Source organism: Phalangium opilio, unplaced genomic scaffold (genome assembly GCF_054372755.1).
Source record: "Phalangium opilio isolate 3A_F unplaced genomic scaffold, DU_Popi_V2 ptg000662l_1, whole genome shotgun sequence".
Lineage (NCBI taxonomy): Eukaryota > Metazoa > Arthropoda > Arachnida > Opiliones > Phalangiidae > Phalangium > Phalangium opilio.
Genome location: NW_028324246.1, coordinates 1,553,611 through 1,575,877, shown reverse-complemented (window position 1 = coordinate 1,575,877; position 22,267 = coordinate 1,553,611). Strand labels below are relative to the sequence as shown.

Here is a 22,267-nt window from a genome sequence, read left to right as displayed (position 1 = left end):
TCCCAATACTAAGGGGCCGCTCACCCCCTTTTTCAATAGAAAGGGTCTATTCAGCGAGGGTATTGGGGTTCCTTCCCCCTTTCAAATCATCAGCTGCTTTAAAGATAAGAAAGGGAGATAATGCTACCTACCATACCCACAAATCCACATTATATTCTGACCTTGAGTGTCCAAGAAGACCAAGACCAAGAGAGGTTCTTTCCATTTCCAAGAAGAAGAAAAAGAATACAACCCGACCCCCTCCCGCCTGTTGATAAAATTGCGGGAACTTCCCCAGTGGGGCCCCTTCCTTTTCTCCCAAGGTCGCTTGCAAATCAATTTCAAACTAAAAAGGCCCCACATAATAAAAAAAAAGGTGTGAAAATGTTTTCTTGTTTAGAGTTGAAAGTTTTGCGCGGTTACTTTACTTTCATTACAAATTAATATTTAATGTTTGGCATTAGAGTGATTTAACATTAAAATCATTATCTGAATTAACTTATTCAACCGCATTTTCAATTGTCACCAATTTAGGCCAAAAATAGCGTTCAGAAAAAATAATTCGATCAAAAACGTATCAGACCCAAATCAAGTTTAATCTAGTATATATTACACCTGCTGATCGCTGTTGATTCTCACCGTTGCCCAAAACATAACCTGAACCCTTTAGTTGCCTCACAACATCGCAACAACCACGAAAACCAGATTATTTTTGCATAAGTTTGACCTAATTCTAATATTTAAATTAGACTGTTCCATCGTCTCAAATTGTATAACGCAACCTTTGACCTAATTTCTCTATCGCTGAACAAAATTAACATAACTCCACAATAAAATCCATCGTAAAATAAACAACGCGAGTTAACCTTTGACCTAGTACGCGCCAAAAAGACTTCCATCACCCGCTAATTCCCGCCAAAAATAAAAAATAAATACTTTTGAGCTTACCGATTGATGTTCTGTTTCCCTCGAAGATTACAACTGCCGAAAAAACTAAGAGTCCCGCAACTTAAAATCAGTCAATTTCAATTAAAATAAACTTTAAAACCGTCGCGTTAAGAAGTCGGAAACCGAAAGAAACACGAGACTACGAACGATCTAGGAAGCGCTGTTGTTCCTCAGACCTCGACGTGTGCGCCAGAAATGACAGAGTACGTCGAAGCAAGTAGTGACCCACCGGGGGACAAGTTGGTGGTGTTCTTCCTCCCCCTCCCTCCATCCTCCAATGACGCGTGACGTAGTCACTTTCACCTCCACGGGGGATGCCCCGGCCCTATCCGATTACCTACAAAAGAATGTTTTTTTTTATTTCTCTCTCTCTCTTTTTAAATTTTTTTTAAATACAGGTTTTAGTTGCGAAACTAAATTTCAAAGAAATAATCGACAGATAATTTAAAATGCTCTTCTTGACCCTAAAAACCTTGCAAAAAACCTAAATAATTTTTTATACAATTTAAACCGAGGGGCTGGATAGTTATATAGGATTATTGTCTCCGAGAAGCGATGAAAATAATTTGATATTTTACAAGAACTTAAGAAACGATTTTTGTGGGTTAGTACGCGACCCCTCTAATTTGGCCTATAATGTTTTTATACGTTACCTTATTTTTAATCGGAATTCTTGATACCATAAATGATATAAATTTTATACAATAGACGAAAAGTACAAATCGATTATTATAATAAATAAATATCGCGTCCAATGTTTATCGATAATTTGAATCTTTTTTTAAAAAGTTTTTTTCCGACAAATATTTCATTGTAAATAAATGAAATTGGTATAATATTCTCGTAATTGAAATTAGTCTAACCTTTTTGTTTGTGCGGGGCTGTTTATGTGGGTCTGAAAAATCTGAACTTTAAGTAGGGCTCGAGTTATAAAAGTTAATTATCATAACCTCAATTAGCGATCTCGGCATCCGATAATTATCGGGTAAAAAAATTTTGACATTTTTTTCCAGTTTTGTCCCTAAAAACATAAATTTTCTGGAAAAAAAACTACGCGTTACGCCTTTGGGGCTGTTTTATAATCTCCGATTTGGTTTAATAAAGTTTTTGCTAATTCTGTTTTTAATCTTCTATTGACCCTAATACACGTGGAAATAAAATATATTCGTACTGCAATTATAGAAGTATTCATAATATTTCTTAAATAAAAAAGGAGGCATAAATTAGTAGAGGTTTGTCAAGGATTTAGCTGTCAAAGTTTATAATGGAATAGATCTTCTGTCAAATTTAATTTTATCTTGTTTAGGATAGTCCTTGGGAAAAAAAGAAATATTGTAAATAATACCTACTTATTTTCTTACGCGGCCTTGACTATTTAAATTATGCTTTTTTTTTTAATACAAATTATCATTTACCCTAAAACTCAAATAAAACTTCTTTGCTTTAAGCCTAAAACTGAAAATAGGCGACTCTTGTGGTCACGTGCGTTTGTTTTGATTCGTTCAAATTTTGGCGCGCGCGAAGTTTGACCTTCAACCTCATCATATGAAGTTAGGCTTAGCGCGTACACGTGTATACAAAGACACGCGTGTATTTAGGTTATCTAGGCATTTAAAATTTTAATTAACCAAATTCTACAGTTAAATTATGGATGTTATTTCGCCACCCGTTGTTTGGATTGAAGGAAGATGTTTCAGGAAAAATACAGTTAACCCGATTTTTCAGCCTAACGCTTCTACAGATATAAATACAACTAGAGACCAAGTTATTTATAAGCACTACGAAGATGATATTTGTGGTTGGTATTATTTACTAATTAAAAATATTAAACAAACACAAAACAAAGAAACAAACGAACACTAATGTTGTCCTACCTTTAAATCTAATTATAAAGACATGGAAGGTGATGAAAATATTGATGAAAACCTTGATATAACTGAAGTAGACAATGGTTTGTTTAGAATAGTTTTACCCATACCATCCGCGTTTTTTGGGTAAGTTAAGTACTGAATTAAATTAGTTTAAGCAGTGTCTAATTGTGACTTAAATAGGCTAATAATTGGGTCAAGGGGAATGGTGAAAAAACGATTAGAAAGTGAAACTAAAACCAAGATTAATATAAAGAATAATCCTGAAGAAATAAGTATAAATTTCACCTATTTTGGCGTTGTTGTCATCTATTTTGAAATTAATTTGACATTTAAAGTTATTCAGGGACCAACTCGCAAGAGTATTGAATCAGTTAAAATTCGAATTGATTCCATAATTGAGCCAGCGCGACAAAAAACTGCATTTACTCACTTTGTATCAATTCCGTTAAATGATTCAAAGTCCAAGAATGGTTTCTTGGAATTCAAAGAAGAGGTTTTGCGTAAATGTCACGGAGTGAGTGAGAATAGAACTTGGGTTTTTGATTGAACCTTTATATATAACTTCTCCTTTATTTTATAAGGATCGTGGAATTGAGGAGAATATTTTCCAAATTCCAGAAAAACTTCATTTAACGTTAGGAACATTAGTCCTTCTCAATCAACACGAACGTGACACTGCTGCAAAAATACTTCAACAATGCAAGGATTCTATAATAGAGTAAAAGATTGAAATAATTTTTTACCATTTTAATATCATTAATGAATTAATCTAATTGAATTAAACCAACAATTAATCTTCAACAGGGAAATCTTCAAGGGAAAACCAATCAAAGTTCAAATAAAGGGAATAGAATACATGAATGACGATCCTGCTGAAGTTGACGTTCTTTACGCTAAAGTTGAATGTGTCGATGGATCTCAAAAGTAAGTATGCTTTACTAATTTTAATTTATATAATTAATTAATAAACTCATCTTTTGCATTTAGACTCCAAACTTTAGCCGATAAACTGGTCCAAAACTTTATGACAAGTGGTTTAATGCAGAAGCAATATGAAAGGGTTAAACTGCATTTAACCATCATGAACACGACATTCAGAAGGCCGCAACAACAAGATGAGGGTGGAAAGAAACAACCCAGAGAAACCTTTGACGCTAGAAAAATATTGAAAGTAAATAGCTTATAATATTTCCATTTAATATGAGTTAATTAATTAATGAAATAATTTTAACTAATTCAGATGTTCGTTGATTACGATTTTGCACAAACTAATGTAAATACGATTCATATTTCAAATCGCCATTCTGTCGGTAAAGATGGTTATTACGCAGTTTCCTCTAAAATAGACCTTAATTAATAAACTTACTGTTTAATATTAAAATATATTCTTTTAAATAAATAAATAATTGTTGAACTCTTGACTTTCATTATTCTACAATAAGTAAGTCACGACCAACTAGGATTCTCTCTTGTTATAGAGTCAGCATGGTTAAGTTTGCCCTTTTGAGAAAAACTTTATTAGTTGCTAAAGAAAAATGGACTCGTCCAGCTCAGGTAATTTTAGGCCAAGGTACCCGTTCGAGTCCGAGGATTCGAGTATCATTTCGAGTCCTAGGTAAACGAGTTTTGAGTCCGGGTACCCGTTCGAATCCTAGATAAACGAGTTTCGAGTCCGAGCACCCGTTCGAGTCCTAGATAAACGAGTTTCGAGTCCGAGGATCTGTTCGAGTCCTAGATAAACGAGTTTCGAGTCCGGGTACCCGTTCGAGTCCTAGATAAACGAGTTTCGAGTCCGGGCACCCGTTTGAGTCCTAGATAAACGAGTTTCGAGTCCGAGCACCCGTTCGAGTCCTAGATGAACGAGTTTCGAGTCCGAGCACCCGTTCGAGTCCTAGATGAACGAGTTTCGAGTCCGAGCACCCGTTCGAGTCCTAGATAAACGAGTTTCGAGTCCGAGGATCTGTTCGAGTCCTAGATAAACGAGTTTCGAGTCCGGGTACCCGTTCGAGTCCTAGATAAACGAGTTTCGAGTCCGGGTACCGGTTGAGTCCTAGATAAACGAGTTTCGCGTCCGGGTACCCGTTCGAGTCCTAGATAAACGAGTTTCGAGTCCGGGTACCCGTTCGAGTCCTAGATAAACGAGTTTCGAGTCCGGGTACCCGTTCGAGTCCTAGATAAACGAGTTTCGAGTCCGGGTACCCGTTCGAGTCCTAGATAAACGAGTTTCGCGTCCGGGTACCCGTTCGAGTCCTAGATAAACGAGTTTCTAGTCCGGGTACCCGTTCGAGTCCTAGATAAACGAGTTTCTAGTCCGGGTACCTGTTCGAGTCCTAGATAAACGAGTTTCTAGTCCGGGTACCTGTTCGAGTCCTAGATGAACGAGTTTCGAGTCCGGGTACCTGTTCGAGTCGTAGATAAACGAGTTTCGAGTCCGGGTACCCGTTCGAGTCCTAGATAAACGAGTTTCTAGTCCGGGTACCTGTTCGAGTCCTAGATGAACGAGTTTCGAGTCCGGGTACCCGTTCGAGTCCGGGCACCCGTTCCGAGTCCTGGATAAACGAGTTTCGAGTCCGGGTACCCGTTCGAGTCCTAGATGAACGAGTTTTGAGTCCGGGTACCCCCACAGGCCTAAAATTCCCCCCCCCCCCAATATTTTTGAAAAATCTAAAAAATAAATTTTCTGACAAAAATTTATTATCAAATCAACCTAATTCCTAATTAATATTATTATAATTACATGTCAATTAAAATTAATTAAATAATAGGTCTGGATAGGTATTTTTTTTGTTATTAATTTTTCAATTTTTTTTTTTTTTAATCTTAGTTCCGTGTGTGTGTTTATTTGTCAAGTCCAACTGTTTTTATTTAATTTTTTATTCAAAAAAGATTTATTTTTTTTTCCACAGACTCGTTATATATAAATGAGCGGTAATGAAAGATTTAAATTAAGTGGGAACGGAACGCGAGGGAAACAAAGACAAAATTAAATGTTTTTTAATTCATTCAACGCGTTGCAACTTTTATTCCCACTTTTTAGCGACAAAAACAACAAAAAAATAATAAGTTTAGGGGGATTTTTTTTTTCTTGGGGGGCAAAAATAATTACAAGGCAAAATAACCGTTCTAATTAAATAAAGGGGGGAACTTAATGAACTTTAACCCTAACGAGTCATTAATTAATTAATTAATAATTAAGTTTCGGAAGATATTAATTAATCTGGTTTGTGTTAATCAGGAATTTTTAAATAGGGGATGATACCATAAGAGTTATTATAAAAAAGGGGTCAAAAGGTCACGAAATTAAAAGCTGGATCTCCCCCCCCCCCTTCATCCTTAAGGAAGGTTTTAATTAAATTTCCCCCTTCTCTTTTTTTTATTAAAAAACGGTTTTTGCTTATTTTTTTTTTCTGGTTTTTAATTTTTTTTTTTTTAAATATTGAACGAATATTTTTTAACGTCTTCCCAAAAAGAAACTTTTTAAATTTTGTTTATTTCCATTATCAATGATTTTTTTAGCGCAAAAAAAAAAATCTCTCCGTCTAAACGTCTGAAAGGTTTTTTTTTTCTTTTTTTTTTTATTAATTTTGCGTTTAGAGTTGATTTATATCAGATCAGCCACGTTCATAGGCATTTCTTCAATTTGGGTATTGTAAAACTGTTCAATATCGTGTAAGGTACGTTTGTCTTCTTCAGTGACAAAGTTAATGGCCACACCTTTACGACCAAATCGACCACCACGACCAATCCTAATTGGAAAATATTAAGGCAACACTCATTTAACCATTTGTTTAATTGCATTGCAATAAAGAGCCAGAGTTAAGTGCAAAAAACACCCAGTTTAAATGTGTTAAAAATGCAAAACAATTCATAATAGAACCAAAGTTTCCCAAACTTCCGCGTAAAAACCTATTTGTATTAAAAATAGGCCAAAAATAGGCGAAACCGTGCAAAAAAGTAGGCCAAAAATAGGCGAAACCGTGCAAAAAAGTAGCCCAAAAATAGGCGAAACCGTGCATAAAAGTAGCCCAAAAATAGGCGAAACCGTGCATAAAAGTAGCCCAAAAATAGGCGAAACCGGCCAAAAAAGTAGCCCAAAAATAGGCGAAACAGGCCAAAAAAGTAGCCCAAAAATAGGCGAAACCGTGCAAAAAAGTAGGCCAAAAATAGGCGAAACCCTGGAAAAAAAGTAGGCCAAAAATAGGCGATACCGTGCAGAATTAAGAAACACGTTGGCCAAGGTTTCCTCAAATCAAAGCTTAAATCCTCCCTAGGGGTGTGCGGGTACCCGATACCCGAAGATTACCCGTTCGGGTATCGGGGCGGGTACCCGACCCGATACCCGACAATGACTTTTCCAACTATTCGAAACTACTCGGGTAGTAAAAAATACTCCCCCCCATTACCCGTATCAAGCCGAAACGGTTGTCGGGTTATTCGCGGGTACGAAAATGGGAATCAGAGGTGAAAGGGGACTACCCACTGTCCAGTTTAAAAAGAATCGGAATTTTTAAGAATGAAGAAATGCCTGGAAACACTGTTTCAAGGTAAAATATGGTTCACATAAGGTGATAGTTTCTTTCTGAGAAAGACTAGAATCACCGCACGCAGCGCGACACACCTATATCATCCCATTGCCAGTATTCTGTGTTGAAATAAGACTAAGAGTTAAGGAGAAAGCGGAACCAAAAGTTAGAGAAAGCATCGCAAAGAAATAAATTAAAAATATAATACATTGAAGAACCTAGAATTGACTTCAATTCAGATATAACTGTAAAAATATTGTACTGAAGGGAATTTTTGTAGGAAGTATCTATTTATTTAACCCTAATTATCCGAAAAACATTTGGGTACCCACCCGGATAACTATTTGTCTTAACTTTTAATACCCGACTGTTACCCGACAACCATTTTTCGGCTAAGCCTAATTACCCGAATACCCGACAAAAATTCGGGTACCCGCCCCGATACCCGAAAACAATATTTTTGATTACCCGAACCCGATTCGAAATTGAAAAATCACTACCCGCACACCCCTAATCCTCCCAATATCAAAACAGACCACAAAGGTCAAAAAACGTTCAAACACCAATCACCATTTGCAAACAAAGACAACACAGACGTAAAAGTAGGGCAAAGATGACAGGGTCTTACCTATGAATGTAGTTTTCCCTATTTGTTGGCAAGTCATAATTTATAACGAGGGAAACTTGCTGAACATCAATACCACGTGCCAAGAGATCAGTGGTGATCAACACTCTACTAGATCCGGAACGGAATTCGCGCATAATTACATCACGTTCTTTTTGATCCATGTCACCGTGCTATATCAAGAACAAATCCCAATTAGATCTTAAATAATGATCTACAACAATAACTGAGAAAAAAATTAATTACCATGGCAGAAACCGTAAAGTCTCTTTCGTGCATTTTCTGCGTTAACCAATCTACTTTCCGCCGCGTGTTGCAGAAAATAACTGCTTGTGTGATAGTCAGGGTTTCGTAAAGATCGCAAAGCGTGTCCAATTTCCATTCCTAACAATCACAATTCAGATTAATAAACCTATATTTCATCTATATTAGGCCTACAAAAAATTCACCAATTTATTTAAGTTCGTCAAGCCTAATCTCGCCTATTAACGTTCGTCAAGCCTAATCTCGCCTATTAACGTTCGTCAAGCCTAATCTCGCCTATTAACGTTCGTCAAGCCTAATCTCGCCTATTAACGTTCGTCAAGCCTAATCTCGCCTATTAACGTTCGTCAAGCCTAATCTCGCCTATTAACGTTCGTCAAGCCTAATCTCGCCTATTAACGTTCGTCAAGCCTAATCTCGCCTATTAACGTTCGTCAAGCCTAATCTCGCCTATTAACGTTCGTCAAGCCTAATCTCGCCTATTAACGTTCGTCAAGCCTAATCTCGCCTATTGAAGTTCGTCAAGCCTAATCTCGCCTATTGAAGTTCGTCAAGCCTAATCTCGCCTATTAAAGTTCGTCAAGCCTAATCTCGCCTATTAAAGTTCGTCAAGCCTAATCTCGCCTATTCAAGTTCGTCAAGCCTAATCTCGCCTATTAAAGTTCGTCAAGCCTAATCTCGCCTATTAAAGTCCGTCAAGCCTAATCTCGCCTATTAAAGCCCGTCAAGCCTAATCTCGCCTATTAAAGCCCGTCAAGCCTAATCTCGCCTATTAAAGCCCGTCAAGCCTAATCTCGCCTATTAAAGTCCGTCAAGCCTAATCTCGCCTATTCAAGTTCGTCAAGCCTAATCTCGCCTATTCAAGTTCGTCAAGCCTAATCTCGCCTATTCAAGTTCGTCAAGCCTAATCTCGCCTATTCAAGTTCGTCAAGCCTAATCTCGCCTATTCAAGTTCGTCAAGCATAATTTCGTATATATATATTTAAGTTTGTTCCATTAGGTACCGTGACACAAATCATTGGACATTAAGAAAGAGGTCCCATTTGGTCGTTGGCACCAAAAGAAGTAAAATTTATTAATCTCCCTTTGATTGCAATTCCAACCTATACTGTCCAAGTTAAGAAAACATAACTACAGCAAGGCACGTTTGGAACAAAGGGGATATTGCATCCTTGGGTAGAAATATTAAAACAGATATTCACCTCTCTTTCGACAGAAATGTAAAACTGTTTGATTCCTTCAAGGGTCAATTCTTCCTTCTTGACCAGGATTCGAATGGGTTCTCTCATGAAACGTTTCGTAACGTCTAAGACATCCAAGGGCATGGTGGCCGACAACAAGATCACCTGAATACTTTCACTCAACGTGCGGAAAACGTCATAGATTTGGTCCTTGAAACCTCGAGAAAGCATCTCGTCAGCTTCATCCAACACAAAAATGCGAATATTGTTCGTTCCTTTCAAATTAAAAATTAGAACAAAATCATTAGCGTTGATTCAAGAATATAAGCAAACTTTTAGTCTATTAAAACCGCCAGAGCTCCCAATTGGTCTATTAAAACCGCCAGAGCCCCCAATTGGTCTATTAAAAACGCCAGAGCCCCCAATTGGCCTATTAAAAACGCCCAAGTCAACTTTTGGCCTATTAAAAACGCCCAAGTCAACTTTTGGCCTATTAAAAACGCCCAAGTCAACTTTTGGCCTATTAAAAACGCCCAAGTCAACTTTTGGCCTATTAAAAACGCCCAAGTCAACTTTTGGCCTATTAAAAACGCCCAAGTCAACTTTTGGCCTATTAAAAACGCCCAAGTCAACTTTTGGCCTATTAAAAACGCCCAAGTCAACTTTTGGCCTATTAAAAACGCCCAAGTCAACTTTTGGCCTATTAAAAACGCCCAAGTCAACTTTTGGCCTATTAAAAACGCCCAAGTCAACTTTTGGCCTATTAAAAACGCCCAAGTCAACTTTTGGCCTATTAAAAACGCCCAAGTCAACTTTTGGCCTATTAAAAACGCCCAAGTCAACTTTTGGCCTATTAAAAACGCCCAAGTCAACTTTTGGCCTATTAAAAACGCCCAAGTCAACTTTTGGCCTATTAAAAACGCCCAAGTCAACTTTTGGCCTATTAAAAACGCCCAAGCTAGCTTTTGGCCTATTAAAAACGCCCAAGACAGCTTTTGGCCTATTAAAAACGCCCAAGACAGCTTTTGGCCTATTAAAAACGCCCAAGACAGCTTTTGTCCTATTAAAAAGGCCCAAGACAGCTTTTGGCCTATTAAAAACGTCCAAGACAGCTTTTGGCCTATTAAAAACGCCCAAGCCAACTTTTGGTCTACTACTGGGAACTTTGTTACTTACTTAGAGCCTTCCTAGTGATCATATCATAAACTCGTCCTGGAGTTCCAACAACAACGTGGACACCAGTTTCCAACTTCCTCATGTCTTCCCTGACATTGGTTCCACCAATGCAAGCGTGGCACTGCGCACTCATGTAGTCGCCTAAAGCAATCACGACTTTTTGGATCTAACCAGGAGTTCAAAAGAAGATTAGCCCCAAATTCAAAGACAACTTTGGAGTAGCATTTACCTGTTGAGCCAATTCCCGAGTGGGGGCTAGAATTAGCGCTTGACATTCTCTCAAGCTAGTGTCAATCTGTTGCAGAATTGCAATTGAGAATGTGGCAGTTTTACCAGTTCCAGATTGGGCCTGAGCAATTACGTCTAGCCCTAATTACAATTAAAATAATTATACTTTTAATTATTCAGGAAAAAATATGGTTGTTTAGTTAAGCCTTGGCTAATTTTTAAGCCTAATCTCTATTGGGCAAGTTAAAAAAGGGTGGGGGCGGAAATCTATCTGATAAAACTCAGATTTGAATGCAAATACTAAACTAAAAGCAAACAATGATAAAGAATGATTGTCGGAGCTTAGATTGAGAAATTAAAGACCAATATTTGGCCAATTTCTCACCCACTAAGAACCGTCTAAATTAAATTTTATCTCCTTCTGATTTACGGCCAGTACAAATATTACAAACTTGACTGGTGCTTTATAGAAGTTCCGATAAAATAAATGAATGAATGACAAATCAGTATTTCTTACCTTTAATACAAGGTATGATAGCTCTCTGTTGAATAGCCGATGGTTTTTCAAAACCATAAGCATAGATACCACGAAGAAGTTCCTCTTTCAAGTTCATATCGTCAAAATTCTCGACAACTTGTTCCCAGTTGCTCTATAAGAGTTTATACATTAGGCCTATTTTTATAGTTTTTAGACCAAATTAATGGGGTTAAACTTTAAGTTAAACTAACCTCAATGATTCCATCAGGATCCATTCCAGCTGGCCCGTCATATTCACGGCGCTCTGGCTCCTCAGGACCATTTCTACAATTAACAAAAATTGTTTAAAGTCTTTAACAAAAATGCAATGAACTTCAACATGTTTCAAACTAATTTTCAATAAGTTGCAATTATACATTTAGGGTAAAGACCTTGAATTTTATTTAATTAAAATGCCACGTTGGTTTAAAATTTTTAAAAACTGGTCCAATGTTAAAATATTTGGGTAAAAAGACCCCACCCCTCCATTTAAAAGGTCATTTGGATCTGTGTTTTTTATTAAACTTTTAATCCTCAGTTGAATTCATATGAAATTCCTTGAAATTATTACTTTTGTCAAGTTTAAAATAATTATATAACTTGTAAGGCCGAAAAAATGTTAGGAAGTTAAGCCTAAATGTTTTCACGCCGGCAAAAAACCCATCTACAGTTTTTCCCACCATTTCATTAAGCCTAACCGACCGAGGGTTAGCTGAGGAGGATAAGAAATGATACCGGGTATTTGTTACCTTATATCGTTAAATTAGGCACGAATTAGGGTTAAAAATTAGTTTTAAATCGTAGATAGGGTTACATTGAAAGATTTAAAATTAAATTTGGTTACAATAGATTAATATTTAATGAGAATATTAGCTGTTTAGGCTTAGTGGCATATGGAAACGCACGTGTTAACCAATCCAACAAAAGGCCTTCGCTCTTTCGGCCACATCGGCACGCCATTACCGACTATTTCACGGGACCAAGTCCTCGGTACGGAGTGCCGATTTTAAAACTTAAATATACCGTTAATTAAAGTTAAAACCGAGAGGAAATTAATACGGGATTAAAGAGCAGATTTTAATTTAAATATCGATATTAATCTTTCTTAATTAGGTTAATTAAATTAAAAGAAAACATACCTCGAATCGTCGTAAGAGTTATAAGACATTGTCTTCGCATCCAACTTTTTTTGGAAAAGGAAAATCCGCTTGCACTACTTGTACAGCTTTGGCGGGAGGAGCGGGGGGGGGTAACGCTTTGGAAATAGACTAATAATCTAAAATATAGGCCTAAAACGTCTACGATCGTCTAAAATAACTAGAAAACCACGAAACATAAACAAGTTTTAAATTGGACTTGATCAAAGTACGGTTATATTCCGTCGAACTCGGAAACTTTTAGAGAACTATTTAACCTCAGTAGAAATCCTTCCGCTAGCGCGCGTGAAGGGACGGTGTGGGAAAATTCGTGGAGCGGAGATAGCCGGCTCTTTTTGTGTCGTCATCGGTAACACGTCAGAGATCGGAGGCGGTCACCGTTTCGCGGAAAATATTCCCCCTCATGCACTATCAAAGGCAGCAAACACATTCTAGCTTTGAACTCCGCTTTATTTTTATTTGAAGTTCACCCACGTGGTTTCAGAAGTAAATATTGCAAAGTACAGAAAGTTTTATCGTGAAATTATTTTTCAACACTCATGATTATAAAATTATACAAACTAGACTAAAATATTATTTTAATTTTTAGATTTCTAAACCAATAATTTACATATTTAAAAATAAACACGCTACTGTTGTTGGCCTAAATGTCTATTTTAAGAATATATATTTAAATGAATGACTAGGAGATTTCTGACGTTGATGTTCTTACAAAACGATAAAGTAGGGTATAGCTTTTCCCTTGGTCGGAATTCTGCCTCGACTACATTAGGAACCTCCGAGAATACAAGAGAGATTACGTAAAATCTAGTTTTTCTAATACGTACCAACCAATCACGTGAAAGCGGAAATCATTGGATATTACCTTAAAAACTGTGAAAATCTCTTTGAAAACAAAAGGATCAAGTTCATATGATCCTCCCTAATTGTTTTAAACGTCCCTGACCTATTTTAAGCTTGTAAAAGTATTTAATTCTATAAATAAATCAACTTAACTTGGGAGCGAAGTGGATGTCATTCCCGCGATAACACCAATAATTTCCCCATGCCTCGTTACGATTACGAAAGCCTGGCTTTGCGCGGATTTTCAGCCGAGGCTTAAAATAGAGGCGTTAAATGCGGACGAGCAACGTTTAAAATAGGTAGTTTTCGGACATTGGATGGTATCAACCAATCAGAGAAGGCGATACCAATGATGTCATTATGCTGGAAGATTCATCCAAGACGTTCCTTCGCCTATCATTGGCTACCGCATTGGCCATCTGTCTTTTTTGTACCCCTTTGATTATCAGGTACCGTTACTTCAAGGAGTATCAGGTCAGTTTGACCACGTCGGACGTCGTGTCCGTTAATAAACGGGTGTCACCCGTATGGTGCGAGGCGCAGAATTTGAGCATGAGGTCAGAGTTCAAAGCGTACCTGCTGCCACGCAAACCTCCAATTAGTCGGGTCAAACGCAATTACGTTTTCAATGAGCATTTTGTCTTGCCCAGTGGTTCCACGGAGGTTTGGGGTTTCTATTTGATTCAGGAGTCCGTTTTGACCTTGAGGGCTTGCCCCAAGAAGCGAGGAGCGATGATCACCATTATTAAGGTGGTTGCTTATGACTGTTGACATCACCAGGGTCGTCAATAGAGTTGGTAGACCTAATTTCCGTCCCCAAACTGGATGTACCAATCTACCCGGGGCCCCTGGGAAACTGACATAATTCCCCTTCCCTCCCCCCTTTCTCGGCGGCCCTGGTATTCCAAGCGATGTCGTGTACTATAATGTTTAGTACTAATGGTCACCATTCTTGACCTTTGACCTTCTCCAGGGAAAGGACATATTAATGAACTGTTTGGAATACCACGCCCTTCACTTAAACGATGACGAATCCTTGGAAAGTGGCGAAAGTTCGGAAACGGCCGAAGAAATTGATGACAAGTTTGAAACTCACGAGTCGACGGTGTCCAGCAGCGAAGGGGTCAATAGTAACGAGACGGAAGGTCACGAGTTCGAATGTCACGGTGCCCTAGAACGCCAGGAAACCAAGAGAATGCCCACTTGTTACCGCAGCCATCTCCATGATGGCCTGAACGATTCAGTTTCGAAACAATACCACGATGAGCTGACCATCAAACTGACCGCCAAATCTTCGGACAAGTACTACGTCGTATTTTCGAGTAGCCACGCCGAGTTGGACGGCATTCCGTTGCCCAATGAAATATACGCCAGAATCGAACTGGAAAGAAGAGCTTACAATTTAAGCGAGACCTACCAGTCGTGTTCCAACGTTAATGGAACGAGTTCCTGCGTTTTTGACACCCCGTGGGGTAACCAAGGCTTCGTCGTTGTTGAATACGGTAAGGATGTCGTTGACCAAGAAGAAGGCACGCTGTCCAGCGACGTTCTAGTTTCGTTTTGTAAACCTAGAAAATGGATGTACTTTGGTTTCTATTTGGTTTTGTTTCTTTTGATTTTCGTCTGCGCTTTTCAATGATGAAGCCGACGAGGCTTAGCAATGAGGTTTCAAATGTGAACGTTGATTTTGGTCCATTCTAAGGTTGGAAACGATTCCCATCTATTGCTCAAAGTTTTTGAAAAAAAAATAATATAGAAAATAAAATTTTCAACGGCAAATTACTCTTAGTTACATCGAAATTTTAAAATAACTATACCTAAGCCTTTGCCGAAAAATTTAAAATATAAATGCATTTAAATATATTTTGTATTTAAAAGAGATTATATTTGGAATAAAGACTTTTTAAATGAATAAAGACTTTTTCATTATTTTCTGTAGGGTTTTTAAGGTTTTAGAACAATTAAGTTGCCATCAGTCAGATGGTAACGTAATTTCAAACTTGGCGCGCTTTCAGGTTAACATTTCTCCCCTCAGATGTCGCAATAGAGGCTAGGAAATATTTCCCGCTTTAATCTGACAGCGCCAATTTCGAAATACACTTTCTGGAAAACGTTTACGAAATATTCACGACCTTGTTTCTATTTTTGGTTTCGAGCAATTCTACTAATCAAATATCCGAGTGTTAATAATCAAACGAGGCTTCTTTTATTTCCTATTCCCAAATTAATATAGAAAAAAATCGTTTAAAATTAGCGTAAACCATTTCCAAACCATACAATAGGAAATCCCTAAAGTTAAGACTCGGTCAGGGCACTCTTTAGTGGAAGGAAGGGTCAAAAGTTCAATAACAAGTGAATGTTGACCGACGGCGAGGCGTTGATTAAAGAAACCTTAAATGTTACGAACCTTGATTCCCTTATTTTCCGTTGAACGTGACATTTCGCGCCAATTTTCCTCAGACCTGATTATATTTTCGTAGAAACAGAAATCGTAGAAAAGACAGAAAATGGTAAGTTGAAAATAAAGCTAATGAAAGCTGCTCGCTTTGTTCGGGGACAAAACATTCCGTTTTGGGGAGGCAAAGGCCTATCGCATTCAACGGACGTTTGACTGCGCCAATAGTGTTTTTATCGGCTTTTATGGTTTACGGGTCCAACAAAAGGAAACTGTTTCAAAATTAGAAGGGTTGGACGTGACTCTTTGAAGTTAAAGGAAATATAATGGTCAGAAAGAGAACTCCGCTTGCCCCGGGCCTTGGCAAAAATGAAAGTTCAATTGTGGAGTATACATCGTTTTCAGACTAGGCGGATTCATACCATTTACACAAGGAGGCCTGGCTTTGAACTCCACCAGGGAACCTTGCCTCCTTGGCTAACACCTGAAGTCTGGCCTCCTTGTGTAAATGGTATAATAACTTATAGTATAGTAGTAACTATAAGTATGACACTACTTTTCGTAATGTTAGACACTCACAGCTGGAGCTAGTTCGAGAACGACAAGCGAGAATTGACTACACTCGGTTAGTTCTGCAGTCCATCTTCATATTTAGTCTATACTAGGTCTTTGACAGCGCCTCACCATAATATATGACGTTTCATCTACGTCACTTAATTCATGACAAGCTCTCAGTAACCAGTGACAAACTTATGAATCCTCCTAGTCTGAAAACTATGTATAAGCAGATCACGATGATTACTTACAAAAGTAACACTTCATGTCTACTCGCAATTAAATTAAAATACCAGGAGGCTTCATTACCACCCTAGCATGCTGGCTAACCATCTGAACACGAATTTTACCTTGCCTAACGCACTAGGTCCCATTGGTTCCTTGCCTTTGGCTTAATTAGCCTTTACCAAGCTTGGCCACTGTGTATTAGAAAAGTCATCTTTAATTAAGGGGCTATAAATGAACGAAAAACTGTCCCTAAGCTCACTTGAATCATAAAAAATAACAATAACAATTTGTTCGTTTCCAGTCCTCTTTCGAATAAGGTCCATGTTTCAGGATATGATAAACCCTTTAAAATTTTAACTGATATATTATAGAGCGGGTAAAGGTGGGTTTCGAAAGTACTCTTTATTTTGTTTTGGAAAATTTTATTTCTTCCGCATTGGTTCCTAGTTCTATTGAAAAATAGAGGTGCCTACAATCTAAAATTAAACATTCACAATAGTGCGTCTTAAGTGAGAGATATCACTCTCCAAAGTTATGTTTATTGATACGAACTGAAGAATTTATTACAAGAGATGAATAACTACTCCTTGGACTGGAGTTAAAGAAAATACTATCGATTAGACATTTGGTGCTGCCATCTAGCATTAGTAACTTTGTTGTAGTTGTAAACTAACTAACATTTAAATAATCTGTTAAATAATATTCAACACCCTCTCTCAAAGTTACACTTGTCTACCGCGATAAACGGAACATATTATGACAGTCCTAACGATGATGTGAGTTCTTCAGTTTTCAACCTTCCTAGAGGTTTCGTGAGCAAATCCGCTATCATTACGTCAGTAGGGCAATACGTAAACTCAAACATCTCCTTTAGATCCTTGATAAAATGATGGCGTGTGTCGATGTGTTTTGTGCGCTGCGTCACACCTTCATTTTTGACCATTTTCAAGCAACTTTGGTTATCTTCATATATCCTCGTTGCAATCACGTCTTGATGTAAATCTTTCAGAAGCTCATGAAGCCAAAGCGCTTCACGACATGATTCTGCCAGTGCCACATACTCGGCTTCTGTTGAGGAAAGCGTGACCAGCGTTTGCTTGCGACTAGCCCAGCTTATGGTACCTCCCATCCATTGAAACACTAGACCGGAGTTTGATTTTCGGTCTACTACATCTCCTGCCCAATCTGAATCGGCATACCCGGTTAAAACATTTTTCTTCGCTTTTTCTGTTCCCAATTTTAACTTCAAATTGATGCTTCCTTTCAGATATCGAAAAACGCGTTTTACAGCCGTCCAATCCTGTTGAGTTGGGTGAGAAATATTCCTACTCAAAATAGAGACTGTCGCTGAGATGTCTGGACGTGTGCACGTTGCAACATAGAGTAAACAACCAATTGCTTGATGGTAGATTTCTGTATTGAAGGGTTCACCACTTGTTTCTTGTGATTTTTGCTTCATGTATCCGGTTTCCATGGGCGTTTTTGCGGGCTTTGCGTCTTGCATTTTAAATCTTTGTAGGATTTTCGAAATATAGCTTGATTGATGAATACAGAATAAACCGTTCACGTCGCGTTCTACCTCTAGGCCCAAATAATATTTCAATTCGCCCAGATCTTTAATTAAGAACCTTTTCGCCAGTAACTGAGAAACACTGCTCACGAATTCGTCTGTACCAACCGCAACGAGGTCGTCTACATATACGAATAAGTAGCACCACACGTTTCCGACTAGCTTTGAGTAAAGACATTGATCCGCAGACCCTCTCTTAAACCCGTTTGACGTGAGGGTTTTGTTTAATTCTTCATTCCACGCGCGAGCCGCTTGTTTCAAACCGTAAATGCTCTTGTTTAAGTGGCATACCAAATTTTCGCTTTCTGCCGTAGCATAGCCTGGTGGTTGTTTCATATAGATATCCTCTTCTAAGTTGCCATATAGGAATGCTGTTGTAACATCGTAGTGATGTACCTTCAATTTCTCATGTCCAGCAACCGTCAAGAGAGTTCGCAACGTAGTTTGTTTACCGACTGGAGAAAATACCTCATCATAATCGGATCCATATTTTTGGGAAAAACCTTGCGCGACAAGTCGAGCCTTGTATCTGGTAATATCACCTTGCGCATCTTTCTTCGTTTTGAATAGCCACCTGCAACCAACAGCCTTTTTATTTGGTGGTAGTGTTGTAAGGGTCCATGTTTTCATATCTTCTAGTGACTTTAGCTCTGCACCTACAGCCTCTTTCCATTTTTCACATTTAGGGCCAGAAAGAGCTTCTTCAAGTGTGCATGGATCATCTTTCGTAGGAGTAGCTTGCTGTTTTGCCAGCATTACTTCTATCAACCTTTCTGGTTGCTTGCCTATGTTTGATCTAAAAGATCGCCTTGGCCCTTGATCCAATTCTTCAGCGTTTTCATCCGAAGGAAGACACTCTTCATCCAAACGCTCTTCTTGATTAGCCATAGTTGATACACTTGGCGGCAAATAGTCTTCTTCCTGTTCCTGATTTGAGCATTTCTTGTTAAAGGTACATTGTTCTTCCACGAACTTGACGTCTCGACTTATTGTGATATGATCGGTCGTTTCATCCAAAAGCCTGTAGGCTTTGGAACCGTCCTCGTACCCCACGAACGTTAATCTGTTCGCTTTCACGTCCAGCTTCCGACGTTTCTCATCCGGAATGTGAGCATATGCAACACATCCAAATGTTCGAATATGACTTACATTAGGCACTTCACCGTACCAATGCTCGTATGGCGTCTTCTCAACAGCTCTACTAGGTAATCGATTTTGTAGATAGCAGGCTGTTACGACGGCTTCACCCCAGTATCTGTTGGGAAGCTTGCTATCATTAAGCATGCATCGAGCCATTTCAGTCAGAGAGCGGTTCTTCCGCTCCGCCACGCCGTTTTGTTGTGGGGTATATGGGGCAGTCAATTCCCACTGAATGCCTTCTTTTCTTAGGAATGCCTTTAATTCTTTATTCACATATTCGCCTCCTCTGTCAGAACGAAACTTCTTAGGTTTGCAATTGTATTTCGTCTCACAGAGGCTCGTGAAATTTCGAATATGTTCCGTTACTTCGTCTTTTGTCTTTAGCAATGACACTACGGTATATCTGCTATGATCATCTATCAGTGTAAGGATATATCTTCTTCCGCTTGGAGTTGTCGTTTGCATAGGCCCACACAAATCCGTGTGTATTAAGTCTAGTGGTTTAGCTGACCTTGAGGTCGAAACCGGGAATGGCAAACGTGCCATTTTCCCTTCAATGCACGCTTCGCAATCCTGTGCTTCTTTGCAACTGGATATCTTCAGCCCATTTCCAAGTTCTTTACTTATAAGTGTTTTAACAGCTTCAGGATCACGATGTCCAAGCCTCCGATGCCACACGTGAATGCACGGCATTGGCACTTTAGTTTGAGCCAGTAACGCTTCATTTTGTTGATCCAATTTGTACAGATCTCCATCACATGTTGCAGTTGCAATGACGTGCCCATTGGATTCAAGAAATTTGCAATTTTCGTCATCAAATTTTACCTCTAATCCACTCTTTACCAAACGTCCGACTGATAGCAAACTACCCGCTAGCTGTGGTATGTAAAGAACGTCCTTCACTTCCACTATGGTTACAGTATCGTTTTCACCTCGGCATTGCATTGTTCCACTCCCTATGCCAGAAGCCTGCAGAACTCCACTATCCGCTGTGTAAACTTTATCTCGACATGTGTCATCCAAGTTCGTGAAAAACGATTCGTTGTTTGTCATATGACAGGTAGCGCCGGAGTCAACATACCAAGAGGTGTCACCTCTCTTTCGAGTTTGTCGTGAGATTTTAAATGATGTATAATGGCAAGTTTCTTCTATACCCTTCTTTGCAATGCTGGCTTTGTGTTTCTCCGGATTCTGTGATCCCTGTTGTCTTCCTTTACCGTTCCAACAGTCCTTTTTTAAATGGCCTGACTTGCCACACCCCCAGCATGTTAATTTTACTTTTGAGCCTTTTCCTTGTGCTTCCCTCCGATAGGTTTTCAACGCAACTTCTTTATTGTTGCATTGAGATGTATCATTTCCTATTCTTCGCTTATATTCATCAATAAGCTTTCCGGTGACAAAGTCTAACGTCAAGTCCTTTTCGTCTCTTGATTCTAATGCAATAATTAAAGTTTCGTAACTTTCCGGCAGGCTACATAGTAGTAAAGCAACTACTAAATTTGCTTTCAAGTTTTCGCCTAATCCTCTCAACCGATCAACAATATCTATCATGCCTTCGAGATGCGTTTCCATATTCCCCGACTCCGTCAACTGACTCCGACAAAGTCTTTTTAATAGGAATACCTTGCTGCAAAGGGTACCTTTTTCATGGTACTGTTTTAATGCTGTCCAAACCTCTTTTGTTGTGTTTTTGTCTCTAATATGCATTAATTGATTATCTTCTACTAGCAAACCTATGCTAGCTCTTGCTTTATTATCTGCTTTAGACCAAACAGTTGTCATCACAGCAGGAGGATCGTCATTAACTACGTGCCATAGATCTTCTTTCATCAAGAACATTTCCATCTTGAACTTCCAAGTCTGGTAATTACCTCCATTTAACTTCGCAAACTGCACTTTCATTGTGTCCGCCATTTTGATTGTTTATCTGTTGCTCTCACAAATTGCCAAGGCTTATTGCTTACCGAGCCGCACCTTCACGCCGAAAACAAACTCGTAATAACTACCAATTTTACTGAACTAAATGTTTTCTGACTTTAAGACGTCCTGAGCCCATAACCTATTGAAAAATAGAGGTGCCTACAATCTAAAATTAAACATTCACAATAGTGCGTCTTAAGTGAGAGATATCACTCTCCAAAGTTATGTTTATTGATACGAACTGAAGAATTTATTACAAGAGATGAATAACTACTCCTTGGACTGGAGTTAAAGAAAATACTATCGATTAGACATTTGGTGCTGCCATCTAGCATTAGTAACTTTGTTGTAGTTGTAAACTAACTAACATTTAAATAATCTGTTAAATAATATTCAACAAGTTCTACGATAGTTGTTAGTCTAGACCGAAAAGCAGTCATAATTTACGAAGCGTGCCACCATTATTGCAAACATAACGAGAGTCAGTCTTAATTGTCATCTCTATCAAAGGCCTCGCTTCTTCCCTTCCTGAAGTTGTAACTGAAGTCAAGTAATATTGACTAGGAAGAATTTTCAAGGCTACTAAGCCCATATCTATTGGAACCCGTTGGAGATAATACTGCGCAGACGCAAACGTTGTCCAAAACACAAAATATAGTTTCGGGGAAATATCTCGTTCTCGACTCCTTTCGTTTTTCTTTTTTCTGGTTTTCAAGAGCAGTTTGGGAATGGTTAAGATTAAGAGTTCATAAACTGCTCTAGACTGATTGGCCTAACAAGTTTGCTGTTGTCTTTAAAGAGTGCCAAGAAGCGATATCTAGTTTATTAGGGATAAATTATAAATTCGCCATATTTCTAGCTTTATCTCCAGTCCAAACGTAGGCCCGGAGTTAATCCCCTCCTCTAAATTACAACCAGCATCTCATTGGTTCTTGAAAACTCACGTCAGCGCGACGCGAATGACGAAAAGTACGTATTTTCGGAGCGAGGAGAGGCAGCGAAATAGCCCGGCCTCCTCTTACGTCCCCCCTTGTATTTTGAAAGGGGGACTGGGACTATGGCGCGCGAATACTTAGGCAACTTATACCTTCTCCCTAATAAACTAGATAACACTTCTTGGAGTGCTTTACAAAATATTATCGTTTTA

At 38.5% G+C, this 22,267-nt stretch overlaps 4 protein-coding genes across 5 annotated transcripts in view; 2 read left to right on the top strand and 2 right to left on the bottom strand.

Annotated features, from left to right (window-relative positions):
• The window catches only part of LOC149588291 (acyl-coenzyme A diphosphatase NUDT19-like), a 30,072-nt gene extending 28,808 nt beyond the window's left edge, over window positions 1-1,264 (bottom strand). The window contains exon 1 of the mRNA XM_089862923.1: window positions 928-1,264. The gene's annotated coding sequence lies outside the window, so the exon portion shown is untranslated. The remainder of the gene's footprint in view (window positions 1-927) is intronic.
• Window positions 1,265-2,450: 1,186 nt separating this feature from the next.
• On the top strand, window positions 2,451-4,219 carry LOC149588290 (activating signal cointegrator 1 complex subunit 1). 2 transcript variants are annotated; one of them, XM_089862926.1, is made up of 8 exons: window positions 2,451-2,725; window positions 2,831-2,921; window positions 2,979-3,070; window positions 3,134-3,312; window positions 3,380-3,516; window positions 3,603-3,722; window positions 3,786-3,969; window positions 4,039-4,219. In XM_089862926.1, the coding sequence occupies exons 1-8, from the start codon at window positions 2,575-2,577 to the stop codon at window positions 4,153-4,155; spliced, it is 1,071 nt and encodes a 356-aa protein (XP_089719052.1). In that variant the 5' UTR covers window positions 2,451-2,574; the 3' UTR covers window positions 4,156-4,219. The 2 variants fall into 2 exon arrangements, with proteins under 2 accessions (XP_089719052.1, XP_089719051.1); XM_089862925.1 differs by having other exon boundaries at window positions 2,452-2,725; window positions 2,822-2,921.
• Window positions 4,220-5,654: 1,435 nt separating this feature from the next.
• On the bottom strand, window positions 5,655-12,612 carry LOC149588289 (eukaryotic initiation factor 4A-I-like). The gene is made up of 9 exons (XM_089862924.1): window positions 12,452-12,612; window positions 11,525-11,597; window positions 11,313-11,445; window positions 10,797-10,936; window positions 10,568-10,733; window positions 9,413-9,666; window positions 8,193-8,330; window positions 7,950-8,119; window positions 5,655-6,544 (listed from the first exon to the last, which is right to left on the bottom strand). The coding sequence occupies exons 1-9, from the start codon at window positions 12,478-12,480 to the stop codon at window positions 6,400-6,402; spliced, it is 1,248 nt and encodes a 415-aa protein (XP_089719050.1). The 5' UTR covers window positions 12,481-12,612; the 3' UTR covers window positions 5,655-6,399.
• Window positions 12,613-13,214: 602 nt separating this feature from the next.
• On the top strand, window positions 13,215-15,228 carry LOC149588288 (uncharacterized). The gene is made up of 2 exons (XM_089862928.1): window positions 13,215-14,062; window positions 14,286-15,228. The coding sequence occupies exons 1-2, from the start codon at window positions 13,673-13,675 to the stop codon at window positions 14,949-14,951; spliced, it is 1,056 nt and encodes a 351-aa protein (XP_089719054.1). The 5' UTR covers window positions 13,215-13,672; the 3' UTR covers window positions 14,952-15,228.
• Window positions 15,229-22,267: the final 7,039 nt, after the last annotated feature.